This window comes from Haliotis cracherodii, unplaced genomic scaffold (assembly GCF_022045235.1).
Source record: "Haliotis cracherodii isolate W230 unplaced genomic scaffold, xgHalCrac1.p SCAF_6, whole genome shotgun sequence".
Taxonomy (NCBI): Eukaryota; Metazoa; Mollusca; class Gastropoda; order Lepetellida; family Haliotidae; genus Haliotis; species Haliotis cracherodii.
Genome location: NW_027266319.1, coordinates 54,469,090 through 54,487,782, shown reverse-complemented (window position 1 = coordinate 54,487,782; position 18,693 = coordinate 54,469,090). Strand labels below are relative to the sequence as shown.

The following is an 18,693-nucleotide window of genomic DNA, read 5'->3' as shown; positions in this document are numbered from 1 at the left end:
AAAAGGGCGAAGTATTTGGATCCAATGGTAGAGACTCTTTCCACTAGATCACGGAGGCGGTCCGGTATTTACTGGAGATTCTGGTATGTATTAGGATTGCCTGTCATTTTTTTTGTTTGTTTTGTTTTGACATTATTTATTCATGTTAATTGTCCACGATTTTACATGGCCCTGTACATTGCCACTTGGACTGGCATACCAGGGTGTCATACCTGTCATCGTGCCCGGCGGCGTCGGACATGCACATGTGGTTGGTTATCTGAACAAAAGGTATATGTTTTATGTGCAGGGATAAACATGTATTAACTACCCATGTGTTGTAAGGATCCTATAGTACACGCACTTACGGACACACGCACGCACACACACACACGCACATAACGATCTTAAAGGGATATGATTCATGTATCTGCGATGAACACGCTGATGATTTTGTTTTCACAATAATATTTGTGTTCCACGCAATACGCCTGTGGATATTGTCGATCGGCAATGATCACCCTCCACAACAGGTGCTCGAAAATGGGTGTGACAAAACGTGTTTCAAAATAACATTCGTGCCTTGCTGAATATGTAAGGACAAACGCAAGGGCGTGATGTACTTATCAATAAAACATATACCGTACATATTTTCAGTTTTCACTTTAAATTTGGGATAGGTGAAGACGTTTTCCTTTTATAATACATTTATAGATTCTAGCATGGTTTTAGGACAATTTCAAGGAGCATTTTAAAAATTATTCCATAAATATATAGACCGCCATGATAGCGGTATGATGATAAATTTGTTAATGTTTAATTATTTAAAGCTGTTCAGAGTTTTTAATGTGGTGTGTTTTGCTAATACATGTACTGCTGCAAACTTGTTTTTCCATGTTTGCAATCACAGTATCACATTTCATCAGGTGGTGCGTCACAAGTTCCTCAGTTGGTGTGTATAAAAGTGCCCTTGCCATCATGAAACAAGAATATTTCTGAGTTGTCCATATGTTTCAGAATTTGTTACTACTTTTAGGAGCCGTCTACCTGCGTTTGGTTCGTAAACAACAGACACTAAGGGTTTTCCAATTTAACTGGCCTCTTCTTCAGTGACAAGATGTCACTTATCTATCACAATCAAATAACCAATTTGAGTTGTGCCAGTGTGGGTTGACTTCAATAAAGGGCCAAGTACAGTTAGTCATATTATGAGTGAGTGAGTGAGTGAATGAGTGAGTATGGTTTTAGGCAGCTTTTAGTAATATTCCAGCAATATCACGGCGAGGGACACCAGAAATGGGCTTCACACATTGTACCAATGTGGTGAATCGAACCCGGGTCTTCGGCGTGACGAGCGAACGCTTTAACCACCAAGCTGCCCGACCGCCCCTAATATACCTAACTTGATGAAATATTTTATTTGCAATAAACATGAAAAAATAAATATAATCATATAGGTTTAGTTTAGCTTTCATGGGTACAAAATCACAAAGTATTTTGGGTACAATTTTGTTTTGGGTACAAAATAAACTAGGCCCTACATTCATCCAGTCGCCGTGTACCTAGTTTCATCCGCTCTGAAGATCGGGGGTGGGGGTGGGGGGTGGAGGTGGGGGTGGGGGTGTAAACGTTTTAAAAAACATACTTAATAGTCTAAATTGTCCGTCTTGCAATGACAGACCAATACCAATATTATGTTGTTATTAGTATGTCAAATGAATATGTTATATCGCTCTCCGCTCCCGTCGTTTTCAGAAAATAATTTGAAACTAATCGAGCGTTGGATCGTTTATGGGTTCGGATTTAGACTTAAAAATTTGATGTTACGCACCATCGGCAATCAGGAAACAAATTTAAACAAATAGAAGTGAAGACTGCTTTCCAGGTGAGTGAGCGAGTTGGGTTTAACGCCGCTTTTAACAGTATTACAGCTGTATCGCTGTGTGTCAGCTCAGTGTGGGAGGAAAGCTCAAAGTGATGCAGGTTTACCACTTTGGTGGTACCCACAAGCACGGGTATGGTGCTGACAAACCTAGAAACATAATTGGGGCGAACCGGGATTCGAATCCATAATCATAGGTTTCTGACGCAACCCTTAGACGACTGGGCCACGCGTGCAACATTTAGCTCGGGTCAGCATGTCACCATACATATTCCACACACACAACACAACATACAAATAGTGAGTGAGTGATTATAGTTTTACGCCGAGTTTTAGCAATAGTCCTGCATTATTACGGCGGGGGACACCAGAAATAGGTTTAACACATTGTACCCATGTTGGGAATCGAACACGGGTCTTCGGCGTGAAGAGCGAACGCTTTGACCACTACTCCATCGCCCCTCATGCAAATACAACACACACAAGACACCAAACTAAAACAAGATACAATTACAACACAACATACACAACACAATGTACAACACAAGACAACATACACAAACAACACAGCATACAAATAAAAAAAACACACAGCACAACAGAATATACAATAAAACATTCACGGTACAACACACACAACACATACAAATACAACACAGAACACAATGTACAAATACAACGTACAAATACAACATACAACACAACATACAAATACAACACACAGAACACAAATACAACACAGTACACAATGTACAAATACAACACAACATACAAATACAACACACAGAACACAATGTACAAATACAACATACAGTACACAATGTACAAATACAACACAACATACAAATACAACACACAGAACACAATGTACAAATACAACACACAGTACACAATGTACAAATACAACACAACATACAAATACAACACACAGAACACAATGTACAAATACAACATACAAAACAACATACACAAGACAACATAAACAACAACGTACACATACAACATGCAACAGACCCAGCACAACATACAGATACAACACAACATTCAAGTACAACACATCATACAGGTACAACGCAACGTACAACAACAACGCACCACAAACATACATACATACAGAACACAATATATGAATTAAACATACAACGCAACATACATTACACACAGCACAACATACAGAACTCATCCGTGAAGATCCGGGTAGAGAATAGGTCTTCAGCAACCCATGCCTGTCATCAAAGGCGACTTTGCTCCTCGTAAGAGGTAATTAACGGGATCGGGTGATAAGCCTTGCTGACAAAGTTGCATCGTATCCTAATTGCGTAGATCGATGCTCATGATGTCAATCACTGGATTGACTGATCAAGACTCGATTATATACTTATTACTGGAATATTGCTGAGTGCGGCGTCAAACAGCAAACAACAAACAAAACATACACAACACAACTTTCAATGCACACAACACAGAATACACACAAATACATCAAATACACAACACAACACACAAATTCAGCAATCCTGTTTGATGCCCCGTGACTTTGCAAGAATCTGATAATTTAAAATATGTATGTAGTGTTTCGGGATATTTTTACTTGTGTTCGCCTCTCAGCTGACCGCATCAGTTTGTTTCAGGTGTTTCACATAGGTGTCAATTCTCATTGGTCAGCTGAGATAGAACACGTGACAACTATGTTATGATGTCAACGGTTCTTTACAAAAATCCATAGAGTTAGAAAATAATGATCAATCAATCAACGTATTATCGGCGAATCCTTTGAACAAAGTATGTACTTTGTTTTAACTAGTCACTTCACGCCCATATATGGGTGTATTTCGTCAGCTTAGGAAAAGACTTGAATATGGGGAAATTTAATCTTGGATTGAGAAATGTGATGTTATTGGCCTACAAGAAAAATAAACAGATTTCCTTGATAAATTCAATATAAATAATTTCACAATGTACCTGAAGTTCAGATCCAAAACAGAGTGGTGAGAAATAATTATAGACATTTCGTTTCCGGAAGATTATAACGATGACATTTTATGGATTCAATTTTTCAAGTCATTTCTAAATATTGATCAAGACACTTCCTTTGGGAAAACGCAAATCTTATCTCTCTCGATGGGAGAGCTTCCAAAGGGAAGTAACTCGTGACTGCCCAATACAATACCCATGAGTGACAGAACAAAAACAGAACTGCAAGAATTGTCATTGTACTTATTTGTGCCCTATTCCTTTTTCAAAAGATAATATAATCTTATAAAATATTGCTAACTCACCAGCTTAAGTGCCACCCTCGTTCTTGTAAGTAAACAAACAACAATCTCATGAGCTGTTACAAGAAATTAATGGAAAACAACCACTTAATGCACAAGAGTAATGTCCATATGAGTTTGTATGAATATGTTAAGAATTTTAATATCTATGTATTTATTATTTATGAAATACTAAAATCATATAATAACATCAGATAGTTACTTATTCACATAATTAATGTTCAGGTGAAAGATAATAATTGTTGAATACAATCTGTTTAAACTAAAGATAATAATTGTTTGATCAGTTACACTGTGCTGATACATTTATCAATAATAAGTGTCCAGACAATGTTTTTATAAACTCTGAACAGCTGTAAATAATTAAACATGAACAAATTTATCATCAAAACGCAATCATGGCGGTCTTTATACTTATGGAATACACTTTAAAATGCTCCATGCAATTGTCCTAAAACCATGCTAGAATCTATAAATGTATTATTAAAGGAAAACGTCTTCACCTATCCCAAATTTAATAAGAAACTAACACTGAAAATATGTATGTAGTATTTCTCTCGTCATATTAAACGGAAAATGACAAATGAAACATTCTTCGATTGAGAAGATCGTCAACTTTCGCCAAGGCATATATATGAAGTCAATGTAAATTTTTGTTGATATTAAAATAGCAATAAGTAATGCAGGGGTCGGGCGAAGCGCGCCATGTTTTATTTTCATACGTCTGCTAGCATCATGACACGGGAGGACTGATAAATAATTACAAGTCATTAATTTACTGAAATGGTTCGAAATTTACCATCGCGTTGTTATTTGCCGATAAAAAAATCGAATTTATACTCAGTTAAAGATATCGGAGATATGCTTATTGAAATCAATTTGCATAAATTTGACGATTTCAAAAGGTTCCTCACATGAAACCCAAACCACCTTCAATAACGTAATTCAGGTAAGCTCAAGAACATTTACAAATTTTGTGTTCGCTTTGGTCTAAACCTTGGTACGATCGAAAACATCAGGATATTTTCATATAGTAAGGTGTAGTTTTCTATCAGGAATAAATGTGCAAATTATTTCTTCAATTGACCCTTGTTCAATGAAGCACCGACTGTTTGAAATCGCCCACCCTCTTCACAGCAACTTATTCTAAAACAATTTAGCAGGCTAAAGGTTAAGGGGCTTAGCCAAGGACGTGATCGGCTCTGCCAGTAAACAGTGTTTGATGTGGGTATCCATGTTAAATTGCAGCGTGGTATCTCATTGGGCCAGCTCTATCAAATTGATATTAGTCTAACACGTAGACACACACAAACACTCATGACTACAGACGATCGTTATGTGCGTGTGTGCGTGCGTGCGTGCGTGCATGTGTCCGTAAGTGCGTGTACCATAGGCTCTTGACCACACATGGATAGTTAATATATACTAGCCACATAAAGAAACTGTGCACGGAGAAAATATATTCTGGATTGAAATACAACACAGCAAGAACAAAATGATGCAGACGCTGAAGCAGCTGAATGATCGGACCATAAGAAAATGTCAACGGGACCTGAACAACATCTGTTACGATGACGTCAGAAGATAAAAATGGAGTAGGGGGTCAAACGACAAAGTCACAAAGTCAATAACGGGTATGACCACCCTGTGCGTGAATCACAGCAGTGCATCGGCGACGCATGGAGTCCACCAAATGGGCATGGAAGGCCTGGGGAATGGCCTGCCATATGCTCCTCAAATCCCGTGCCAAGTCACGGACGTTATCTGGAGGATGTGGAAGACGACGCTCCATTTCATCCCAAACATGCTCTATTGGGGAGAGATCTGGATAATTTGCAGGCCTTGGCAGTAACATGACATTGTTATGGTGAAGGAAATCCATTGCGACCCTAGCCGTGTGAGGACGAGCGTTGTCCTGTTGAAATGTCAATCCCGGAACGTTGCAGGAAAGGAATGACCACAGGCCTCAGAATCTGATCTCTGTAGCCAACACCGGTGAGATTGCCCTGAACAACCACCAAAGGGGTTCGGTGCCGTGCTGTTATCCCACCACAGAGCCACCTCCAAAACGATTCCTCTCCACAATACAGTTGCGTGCATAACGTTCTCCCAAACGCCGGTAGACACGTTGGCGCCAGTCACTGTGGGAAATGTTGAACCTCGATTCATCTGTAAAGACAACATTTTTCCACCATATTCGAGGTTGGCGAACATGATTTCGACACCATCTTAGACGGTTGACTCGATGACGGTGTGTCAGGATGGGACGTATGGCAGGGCGTCGTGGTCGAATCCCGTACTGACGTAAACGATTCCTGACAGTGTTGGGATGGATACGGCGCTGTCCAGGAATTGTCTGGGACGTCGTTACTGCCGTTTGGAACCTGTGTCGGAGATGTGTCACTCGAATCCATCTGTCCTGTCTTGGCGTCGTTACTCGGGGACGTCCTGAACGTGGGTGGTCGGCAACGTCATTTGTGTTCTGATAACGCCTCACCAATGCCGATATCGTGTTACGATGGCATTGGAAATGTGTTGCCACCTGTTGTTGCCTCATTCCCGCTCGGATCATTCCAATGGCTTCATGACGCTGTGCAGCTGTCAATCTTGGCATGATTTGCTTGTGATATGCTTGTGTCTGCGCCTGAGCAGTTTTGAATTTTTGAATGACCACAGATCATGCTTTCCAAAGTGACAGCGAATTTGGAGTTGCACATGCTGTGTACAGCTGCACAGGTTGCACGTGCAGTAACACATTGCACGTCCATAGGCCCCCATCAATGACGTCATATCGCATGGCACGTGCATGAGCGTTTGAATGTCTCCAATAATTGCTGTGTTCAAACCAGTATTTCATATATGGACGGTGTGCCCTTATATCTATATTTTCTCTGTGCACAGTTTCTTTATGTGGCTAGTATATGTATATCCCTGCACATAAAATATATACCTTTTGTTCAGATAACCAGCCACATGTGCATGTCCGACGCCGCCGGCCACGATGGCAGGCAATCTTAATACATACCAGAATCTCCAGTAAATACCGGACCGATTCCGTGATCTAGTGGAAAGAGTCTCTACCATGGTATCCAAATACTTCGCCCTTTTCATACAGATGTTTATAACAAATCATTTGAGTAACATATTACCGATTTGGCGTTAAACAATATTATTCTTGTATTACCTATTAAAAGTTTTTACTTGAAACAAATATCAAACCTTGTTCTTGCTCTGATATTCATCCTTAATAATCCTTAAGACATAGGTAATATATATTAGACGACATATTATTCCACACAAGTCGTCTAATCCTTATAATGCAAAGTTTTAACATACACCAGAAATTGCAGATAACCACATGCGCATTTCCCACATCTAAATATACCCTGACATTTAAATCCTATTAAAAAAATGAGAGGTATTACACAAGTACCATAAGCTGCTGCCCAATAGAAGTTACAGCCCTGTGAAGGTGAGTTCATATCCATTTTGTATACCAGGCCGCGTAAAAATAATCAATGTTACTTAAAAGTTAGGAGGGAGGGAGAATATTATATTTTTTATCTGTTATTTCATTCCAAGAAAATCAGCAAACACAAATGGGCATTCATTGAACTCGGCTCCTTTAGACAAACGAAAAACGTTTGTGTTCATTTTATCGATAGCAGAGGTAAATAATACTTCACATAACTATGGAAAATTCTATTTTATTCTTTTACTAGATTTCAGCCCCATTACTTTTGTCGTGCTGAGAAATCGTTTGAAACTTCTTTAAATCTAAATATTATTCCTTATATAAAGCATACCAGAACAATAATATTTGATAGGTTAATACTTTTGTATTCATACTTTTAACTTCAGTAACTAACTTATTAACAACTGGGACATTGGGACATTAAAATACACCCCAAACGTTCATGTACTAGTAAATTAATAGAAAATACTAATTTGTTATTATATTAAAAGAAAGCTTTCTGTAACCCCAATCTGTTTAAGATACAACAAATGACATGTCGTTTTATCCAAACCAGATCAGCTTTAACATGTTAATGCATTAGCTTTCTTGTAGACGGTTTGGATCTCATCTACAGTCCCATGATGTGTGAATGTTGCGTGTTGTGCTGGCTGCTGGTGCTGCTGACCGCCCTGGAATCATGTGAGCAGGCTTCTCTGTTCTAATGATGTTGTGTTGCGTTTTGATGTTGCGTTGTATTTGTATGTTGTGAGGTTTTGTGTTCGTGTTGCATTTGTATTTATGTGTTGTGTGTGTTGTTTTATTTGTGTATGTTGTATTGTGTGTGCTGTGTTGTAATATGTGTTTGTTGCATTTTTGTGTTGTGTTGTATTTGTATGTTGTGTTTTGTGTATGTTGTATTTGCATGTTGTGTCAGAGTTGTATTTGTGTTGTGTAGGTTGTATTTGTATTTACACCATCCCTTTCGACAGGGTTTAGCCGGAGATTTAAACAAGTATTCTACGATTAAAACACTGGTAGGTATAAAAAAAACTTTGATAAACGTGGGCTTACATATCCTCTCAGGGGCACAATAATTGTATGCTACTTCAACCCCCGTCGAGTGAACAGCCACTAGCAATCTCAGTTAATAACCATATACTACCAATTTATAAAATATATAACTTTCTACATCAACATTTATCAATTAATTCTATTTCTTTTAAAAACCTGATGATTAAATGATCGTTTATTTGATTAAAAACATCTTTTATAGATGACACTTTGAAATGTTTATTCCTTGTGATGGAAACATAAAGACAGTCAAGCAAGACATGCCCCACCATAGACGATGGAGCCGTTATCCAGTTTAGAGCGGATGAGCGCTCTGTCCACTTGGAGAAGGGTTTTTTGATCCCATCCCCACTTGGAATTTGAAACTACTTTCAATTAATCAAGTGCCTTCAGGCATTTAGTCTTTAAATAGTTTATATGCGGCAGAAAAGTCAAGTGATGATAAAAAATAATACAACGGAACTTGGCCTCCTTTATAAGTTTAATAGGAGCTCCATCCAAGCTAAATCAGGGTCCTTAAGGGGTTTCCATTTTCACAAAAATGAGCGCAGTTGGTCTTGGATTTGAAAACGTAAAACCATTTTTAAGTAACCATTCACGAATTGTATTTTTGGGAGTTTTATTTTCATGCTGTTTTTTTGGTATTTTGTTGAACGCAGGGACATTGTTTGAGGATGAAGAATGTTTAGCAAGGGTTTTTCCTAGTTTATTGGCAATATCCGATTTATCAGTTAATAGTTCGTCGACCCGTGAAGATCCGGGGTAGAATAAGTCTTCAGCAACCCATGCTTGCCGTAAAAAGCGACTATGCTTGTCGTAAAGGCGACTAACGGGATCGTGTGGTCAGGCTCGCTTACTTGGTTGTTGCATGTCATCGTATCCTAATTGCGGGGATCGATGTTCATGATATTAATCACTGAATTGTCTGGTCCAGACTCGATTATTTACAGACCGCCGTCATATAGCTGGAATATTGCTGAGTGCGTCGTTAAACAACAAACCAAGCAAATGATAGTTCGTCCTCATTCTTAAGATGATGGTTGCTAGATTTAGAACCCTTACTTTTAAATATCTGAATCATGTTCCAAACATCGGTTTGGACATCGGTGTTCGGACCCGTGAAGATCCGGGGTAGAATAGATCTTCAGCAACCCATGCTTGCCATAAAACGCCGCACTCAGCAATATGCCACCTTCCTCTCAAGAGGTCCGAACGGATTGTGAATCTCCACAGGGGATGTCAAAGAAGGTGGTACCTGGCATCGCCCTGGACTTTTTTTTTTTATCTTTTTCTGGTTCTTATTCAGAAGAATCTGAATCTCGGTCTGTGAAGCAGACGTTGAGATTTGTGACTCTGCTTGACGGGGTGTTTGAGGGTTATCTTCCAGGGTGATCTGCTGGTCAGTCACCCAAGACAAGGTTGTCTGGCAACACGTTGAAACAGTAGGAACTTTGTTGACAGGCGCTGGAGAAGAGACTGTGGCAGAATATGCTCTAGCAGTAGTTTGGGATGGAGTTGAAACAATTTTTTTGCGTCATGATGAAATAGATTTTGGGTATATAAATGTTGAGAATTTTAGATTCCTTGTCATAAATTGCACATACTTTGGATGAAGCAACATGGTCACCATTGCAGTTTATAGTCAGCCCTGCAGTCGGAGCTATCATGAGCTTCATCACAACGGACGCACACACTGTTGCGAGTGCAGTACTTAGCACCATGGCCAATCATCGGAGTGGATTTGACACATATACCTCCACTCCGCTGTTAAAGTAGCCAGCTTTGAGAGACTTTTGCAGATCATTTTTTGTTTGTTTGTTGTTTAACGACGCACTCAGCAATATCCTAGTTATATGGCGGCGGTCTGTAAATAATTATGTCTGGTCCAGACAATCCAGTGTTTGACATCTGGAGGATCGATTTGTGGTGAATTGGGGTTTAACGTCATGTTCAAGATTATTGCACTTACGTAGCGACGCGTCAGTTTTGATGTTGTTGTGTAATGAGAATCATTAGTCGGCGGAGGTACGTGCGTGAGTGCGCTTCTTACGCAGCCTTCAGCAATATTACAGTAGGGGACACAAGACATGAGCTTCAAAACGCTGTATCTTTGTTGGGAACCAAGCCCGGGCCTTCGGTGTGACAAGGGAACGTGTTAAACACTACGTTATCCCACCGAACGTGGCGGAGGTAATAGACGATAGGGTGGAAAGAGTGTTGTTAAGAGCATTGTTCGGCGAGGGTAAGAAATTGTAAATCAGGACAGCGGTGTGGAGCGAAGCATTGTTCCGGGGTGGGGGGGTGGGTGGGTGGGGGGGGGGGTGGGGGTGGGTGGGGGGGGGGGGGGTGGTGGGTGGGTGGGGGTTGTAAGAGTAGATATATGGTGAGAGGGATGCAGTGAGGAGAGATGGTCGTTGGTGTACAGGAGATAGGAGGGGAGAAAAGAGATAAGTAGAGGAGAGTGCAGTGTGATTGGTGGTACTGGTTAGAAAGAATTCAGCGTCCTCTTTCTCAAAATAATATTTAACTTGTCGCTTCACACTGATTCCAGCATCAGCATTAATTGCACCAAGCGACGTGAACCCTATTTGCATGACAACGACAGAGACGCTCATCGCCCACCCAACTAAGTGTGCCCAGTACTACAACTGTAGCGCACCTGCCATGACTATACATGGCAGACCCTGGGAGAAGAACCGCCAGGAATGTCCCTACCCACAGTTGTACAACCCTGGAACACAGAGATGTGAGCACTACAGCATGGTCACGTGTGGCAACAGAACAGAGCCCGTGTGGAAATGTAAGTATCCCAGGATTCGCCTCTTGTGGTCAGAAACCAATAGCATGGACATATATACAGTTACTGTGACAAACAACATAATTACCCATAGGGTTAGAAATAATCGAATTCATAAGTACCGTATATGCTTTAGTTACATATCATTCCATGTGCAATAAATTGTAGCCGATTGATTGAAAGGCAACCTTGCCCCCATACCTCAGTGACGAGGATGACGGACTACTTCTTTCATTGTACTTTAAATCACACTGGCTGTAAACAACGTGGCAAAGGTAAAACCATATCTCCCCCATCTTGAATTGATTACATTGGATACAGATCCGCGAAGATTGATTTTGAAATCCTCCCTCTTGTCTACCAGTCTCTTCATAACACTGGCCCTACCTAACTTCAAGAAATGTTTCTCCAATACACATTTACCAGAAATCTCTGATCAAATTACTAACTAACATGCTTCTCTCATGCTGGAGCATCTATGGAATTATCGTCCCTTCAGCCTCAAAAGTGCCCCTTGTATCACTGTGTTTAAGTCTGGATTCAAAACGTACCTTTTCGAACGCAGCAACTGAATGTGTATATTTTTTATTAACTTACTTTTCCCTCTCTGTTGAATATATGTACATATGCTGTGTTGGCGCATTCAGGTTGCTCCTCGGTGATGGGGAATTGTGCCTTCTTATTATTGTGTACATGTTACAATATAAAATGCAGCAAAGAGAGTTTTGGTGACCCTGGCACAGTCAGGCTGGTTAGGCTCATCCTCAACACACGGCCCAGGAAGCCTAGTCGAACCCACCCAGAACTTTTAGCAGAATGTGAAGACTCCCTAACACTGCAGCCTACTGCATTAAAAAAGATTGTCAGAAGGGTCGTATTCTTTTCAGCAAACCCGGGTACTCTCCCGTTGTCAGATTGGGAAGTACCAAACCTAAGGCACCGAGAACAAAGAGTTGCACAACTTGGGATGCAATCGTGACATTTCAAAAGCGAGGTCTGCATGTTTGCCATGTTTTTCCTTTATCTTGTTAATCACTTTACTGTCAAAAGGGACAGAAAATTCAATAATATAAATGATTTCATTGGATTTATCAATTTTATGAAGGACAAGATTGGGTTTTTTGGCACTGACAGGTCTGAGGCTTAATTGGGGCTATTCCAAAGAATTTTGTTTGTATTTATCATTTTCCAAGACTCGCTCGACATATTATGGGTCGAACCATAGATGGACCTCTGTGTCGTGTTGGACAGTCTCATTAAATTCATTGCATAATCTACATTTCATATTTACGTTTTGATGCAAAATCACACACTGACGGTTTCGGAAGTGACAGGTCTTGAGCAGCAAACAGAAAGCCTTCTGTTTCACTTTTTAGGCCAGCTGACTTCATCCAAACGAAGGACTCTGCATGGATGCTGTTATTTTCAAAACTGAGCCTGGGCCGATCTGATTTGGCACTTTACTTACTTGACACTCATTTCGGTACCGTCCGGCACTAAAGAACCATCAAGAAAATCAACATTGACATTGAGATTATGTCCCACATCCTTGGCTCGTTAAAGGAAACTGTGAAATGCCTTGTTTTCAATATGAGTCTTGACATGCTTCACAAGAGCATCATCAAGAAAATGTGTGCAAAAGTGCACAGTACAATTCTACCATGAAACCCTCCAAGTCAAGCAAAGCACGCCCTCCCATTATAATTGGTAGATATAAGCGATTGAGGGAAGAGCGAGGATCGTGGGATCTATTATCTGACGGTGTCATGACCCTGAATTTCTTGTTTCATCGCATCAACAACACCAAATGAATACAAAAGGATGGGTACAGCATAAGTATTTGTGGCTTTCACTTTATTGTGAGCGTTCTGCTCTGAACTCCAGATTTTCTACATTTGAACTCTGCCCGAAGTTTTTCCTTGATAAGTTTGTCCCTAACCTGTATCCCTAAATACATAAAGGCCTCCCTCTTCAGCCTTGCCACATTTCAGATGAAGAATGTTGCATTTGTCAAGTCCAAAGGACTAGACAATGAGAATATGTGATTTTAGTGTGGATTTCCCATTGGCAATATGTTCAAGGTCATCCATGTCATCAAAAGGTGAGTGAGTTGGGTTTAACGCCACTTTTAACAGTATTCCAGTTATATCGTGGCGTGTCAGCTTAATGTGGGAGGAAAGCCCGAAGTGATGCAGGCCTCAGACGTTTACCACTTCGGTGAAACCCACGAGCACGGGTATGGTGCTGACAAACCTAGAAACATAATCGGGGCGAACCGGGATTCGAACACACAATCATACATTAGGTTTCTGGCGTGCCCAGGGGACGCAACCTGTAGACGACTGGGCCACCCGTGCCCCCCATTTAAAGGAGGTGAGTAAGTACTAATAATGCTCTGTACCTCTGCCTTGCACAACAATGAGGTCTGTTTGAGCATTCAAGCTGGTGACACCCCAGATCAAGGACCCACAGTCACACCTCGTGCTCCACAACTGCACCGTCAATGTTATGTTCACAGTGGCCGTCGATAAACAGGTCTCCAGTCATCATAGAACGAGAACTTGAAACAGGTCTCTTCCGAAAAGAGTTCTTTTGAGCACCTATGATGCCTCCATTGCAGATTCTGTCTGGCCCCTCGCGGCCTCTTCTGTCTGTGGCGAGGCCTGAGAGGGGGGCTGTGTTTGGGTCGGAGTGCATGCCATCGTGCATGCATGCTGCGCAGGTGCTGATAAGCAAGTACCTGTTGCCTGATATAAGCGGGCAGACAGTGATATGCCTGTGTTACGCCTGGTCTGGAGGGCTTTTGAGTGACATGACCGAGGACACAGAATTTGTCTGTTGGAACCAAATCCAAAGGTTAGATATAGCCTTTTGGACACCCGAAACCGTCTGGCTACACATCTTTGATATGATCTGGTGACTTTAAGTGACTTTTATCAATGTCTCATTTAATTTGGTTACGTAATGGCTGATAATGACGTGAGATTTACAAAAAGAATTGACGATAGAAAATTGTGCCACTATCAATGACATATGACAATAGCGAATCTGGTCGTGCTTGATGACATTTTCAATGCCCATTTTTTAAATCAATATAAAAAACCCTCCACCACCCCTCCAAGATTTTGACAAGTGTCTGACGACCATATTCTGAACTTGTGAAAAGATAATCAAAACAAAGATGCATCGAACAAAATCAAATTCCAAAAATACCAAAAATAGCGCTAGAGGGCCTGTAATACAAAACAAGTGCTTAATGGTGGCAATGCCCCGACTCATATCAAGCAGATGTGGCATAAGAACATCCAAAGTGTGAATAATTGTTCTACAGTTCGGAGCACACCATAGCAATTACATTTTGACCAGCAGATCTACACGCGTTGTTAGGATGGATGGAGTGCCTCGACCACGGATTCCACTGCATCAGACATGACACAATCCAATGCTTTGTCACTTACATCTGTCAGCAAAACAACCAAATCCCTATCGACTGACATCATTCACATTATATTCTCCAGACCAGTTTATAGAGGTGTATTTCACATTAACACATTGGCTCTCGTAATGAAGTACACACTAACTCTGCCTCCCAGGGGGCCAGTGAGGAAATATCGAAGAATCCAACATTCCCTCAGTGACTCGTTCTATGACAAATAGAGCTGTTGACTTTCTTGTTGACAATATATTGACAACCTATTTCCTGGCATTATTATCTAATATATTTGATACAAGACTGACTTATTTCGACCATGATTAATCCTTACATACTTAAACAAGAGCGAGACTTCAGGTCACATTTTGTTTATTTCAAGCAGCATACAGACCAAAGAACGATAAACTTTCAATTGAAAACTTGTTATCGGAAGTAGTAACATGCATAACATTTTTTTAATAATGACAACATTGGTGTATAATAACAACTTTTTTGATAGTTTATAACAATAATGGCTCTAGTCGTGGCAACTTCCAAACTTTTGGGAAGTTGCAATTGTAATCTATCGGACCGTCATTCAGGCGATGTTTCTGAAAGTGTATCCCGTGGATAAGCCGACCCCGTTCTACAGAATCTTTTTTCTGGTCCTCAATACGGTAAGCGAGCAATTCTGATTGTATCGTTGACCATTCCGTGGTAGAGCTCCCATCAAAAGAGTTTCTTCCCGCTGTCCATGGAAATTATGGGTTCAAATTCCTGTTCGCACCGTTTCTAGGTTTGTCAGCAACATACCCGTGCTCGTGGATTTTCACCAAAGTAGTAAACGTCTGAGACCTGCATCACTTCGGGCTTTCTTCCCTCATTAAGCTGGCACGCCGCGATATGACTGGAATACTGTTAAAAGCGGCGTTAAACACAACTCACACACTCACTCACTCATACACTGACCTGGCTGTAAGTATTCATACACCGTGACCCACTTTCCGAGTCCAGTTACCTTAAGACACAAGTTTGACGCTTGTTTCGTAAACATCGTATAATTATCACTTTTTAATAACATTTAATTACTGGCTAGTTTGCCAAGGCTAGTCAGCCACTTGATGATGTCTGTTAATTTACATACCATTATTTTAAAGTTTTAAAAAGGGACCCATAACCAACTTCTTTCTTTTGCGTGATATGATATTTATATATATGTTTCCAGGTGAGTATGCCCAGCACGCGTGTAGCGACGGGATGGGTTGTGGGGTACCGTGTTACATCCTCAACTACAGCTGCAAAAACCTCCCCGACGGCCTCTACGAGAAATGGAGGATGACTACCCCTCTCTACGTGCTGTGCATTGACCAGCGACCGGTCTACTTTGGAGGGTGCCCTGGATATGAAATGGCGGCACCTGTCTTTGACGCAATGTTGAATGTCTGCAGACGTTCGTAAAAAAACTTTTGTTAAAAATCACAATATTCATTGAAAGGTTTACAAACAATGCATATATGTGTCGAGTGGTAACCTAGTCTATGAGCTATCCTCAAGAGAAATACATTTACAAGAATAAACATACGCCCTGGGTGTAGATTTGCCCATGCCACCAGGTGGAGTAAAATATGTTACCCCTGGGGTAAAAATACCCTAGTGCACAAATATTTCAAGTAAACAATATCTGACCTGGGAAAACTGAACTTTTTCATCAATGTCTTTTTCCTGTGGTGAAGTGCGTTGTTGGGTTGAGGGGAGAAAAGTCGAATAAAAGGGTTCGACGAGGAGTGTTGGTCGTCACCGGTAAGAGGGTTTACCTATATTGGTGGAGAGAAGGGTGCGGTGTAGTATGTTCAGCAGAGGTTAGAGAAAGGGTAGGTAGATAGAGGGTCGGTGTATTTGTCAAAACTGGTAATAAGGGACAGAGTGGACTTTAGACTCCAACATGTAACAAACTAAATTTTAACCTGTCAATTCAAATTAATTCCTGCATTTATTAAATGCAGTCGCAAGCGCCATGAACCCCATTTGCTTGACGAAGAGGCTGCCGCTGATTCCCCACCCAACTGAATGTGCCCAGTACTACAACTGTACCACACCCGCCATGAAACACTACTGGGAGGCTAACCTACAGGAATGTCCCTACCCGCAGTTGTACGACCCTGGAACACAGAGATGTGAACACTACAGCAAGGTCCAGTGCGGCAACAGAACAGAGCCCCTGGGGAAGTGTAAGTGTCCTTGACTTCCACTCCTCGAGAGCATGGACAAATTTCCCTTCGACAGTTACACTGTTATAAACATAGGTAACATGACAGATTATTATTTAAAAAAGCATGCACACAATATAAATGGTTTAAAAAAGGACCAATTTCTAAACATGTAACGTCCGATCATGAAGGTGCCTTGCTACGTCTTGATTTAACTAGAACAAAGATGTAATGTATTGCATACATTATATATGTACAGATATGATTTGCTAGTTTTTTTGTTGTTTAACGCCGCACATAGCAATATTACAGCTATATGAGGCTGGTCTGTAAATAATCGAGTCTGAACCGGACAATGCAGCGATTGACATCATGAGCATCGATCCACGCAATTGGAATAAGAGGACCTGCATCAACCAAGTCAAAGAGCCTGACCACCCGATCCCGTTAGTCGCCTCTTACGACAAGCATAGTATCGCCTCTTAAGGCAAGCCGGATTTGCTGAAGACCTATTCTAACCCGAATCTTCACGGGTTGTATAGGGAAGAAATATAGTAATATTGACTGTGAAAGGAACACTATTATTGCAAAAATTAAGAATGCTTACTGTGTAACCTAACTGTACTTACTTGTGTGATCGAGTATGGGTTGATGCCGCTATAGTGTACGAATGTTGGGAATCAAACTCAGGGCTCTGTTGTGAAGTGTGAACGCTTATGCCTCAAGGCTATATCCACGCTCTGTAAAATGAATTAACCTCTCTCATACCAAAATGTTCTTTTGTTTAAGTTTATATTTAACTTCAAACTCAATTTTTTCCCCCACAGCTTTACATCTTTTATTTAACAGCTCTTAAGAAATACAATAAACATTTGTTTAGATAAGTACAATTTTAAGGGGCAGTATCTTGTTTGTCTCCAAAAAAGACAATTAAGTTTATATACATTAACGAATTGCAATTGCATTTTTATTTTTTTTCACTTGGACATTTTGTTATATTTATAGTTATATTTCAGCCATATCGTGACAATCTCAGTCACTATCATAAGCCTTGGGTTTGCACTCAAATATATAAAATACAGAAAATACTTGGCCGAGTTGATTGAAAAAATCAGAAAAACTTCGAAAATATTTGACTTATCTGAATCGTAAATATAAAGATTTTCAGTGCAAATCTACTATCAATATGTGCAATGGTCGAATCACAAGCTAGTCTGTTTTTGCACAGAAAAGTAGGCTTGAAATGGCAAGGGTGAAAACTAGACTTTAGTATAGGCCAGTGGACACCTTGTCTCGGGAAGATCGCCAACTTACTACAATTAGAGGACCGTAAAATTGATCCGTCTAAATGTTTCTCTAAATGAAAAAAATAGCGGCATCTGAAATATGTCTGTTTCCAGGTGAGTATCTCGTGGGAAGGGACTCTGGGACGTCATGTTTTGCCAACAACCCCAGCTGCAGGAACCTCCCTGACGGCCTGAACGCGTACGAACATTGCCCCAACTCTCCAAAATACGCTGTATGCGTTAATCAGCGTCTGGTCTACACTGGCGTGTGCTACAACAGCACGGGGACGCCTATCTTTGACGCAAAATTACGTTCCTGCAGGTGA

The 18,693-nt window shown here is 40.7% G+C and overlaps 1 protein-coding gene across 1 annotated transcript; it reads left to right on the top strand.

Annotated features, from left to right (window-relative positions):
• Positions 1 to 7,138: 7,138 nt before the first annotated feature.
• On the top strand, positions 7,139 to 18,693 carry LOC139446506 (uncharacterized). Its single transcript, XM_071227812.1, has 6 exons — positions 7,139 to 7,145; positions 9,972 to 10,040; positions 11,217 to 11,493; positions 16,125 to 16,324; positions 16,878 to 17,102; positions 18,482 to 18,693. Exons 1-6 carry the CDS (start codon positions 7,139 to 7,141, stop codon positions 18,691 to 18,693), a joined length of 990 nt encoding a protein of 329 aa, XP_071083913.1.

Excerpts from the sequence above, each read along its gene's own strand:
- LOC139446506 (XM_071227812.1), top strand. Across the intron at positions 11,494-16,124 it reads CCCAGGATTCGCCTCTTGTG|CGACGGGATGGGTTGTGGGG; the intron begins GTCAGAAACCAA and ends GCACGCGTGTAG. Across the intron at positions 17,103-18,481 it reads AACAGAGCCCCTGGGGAAGT|GTGAGTATCTCGTGGGAAGG; the intron begins GTAAGTGTCCTT and ends GTCTGTTTCCAG.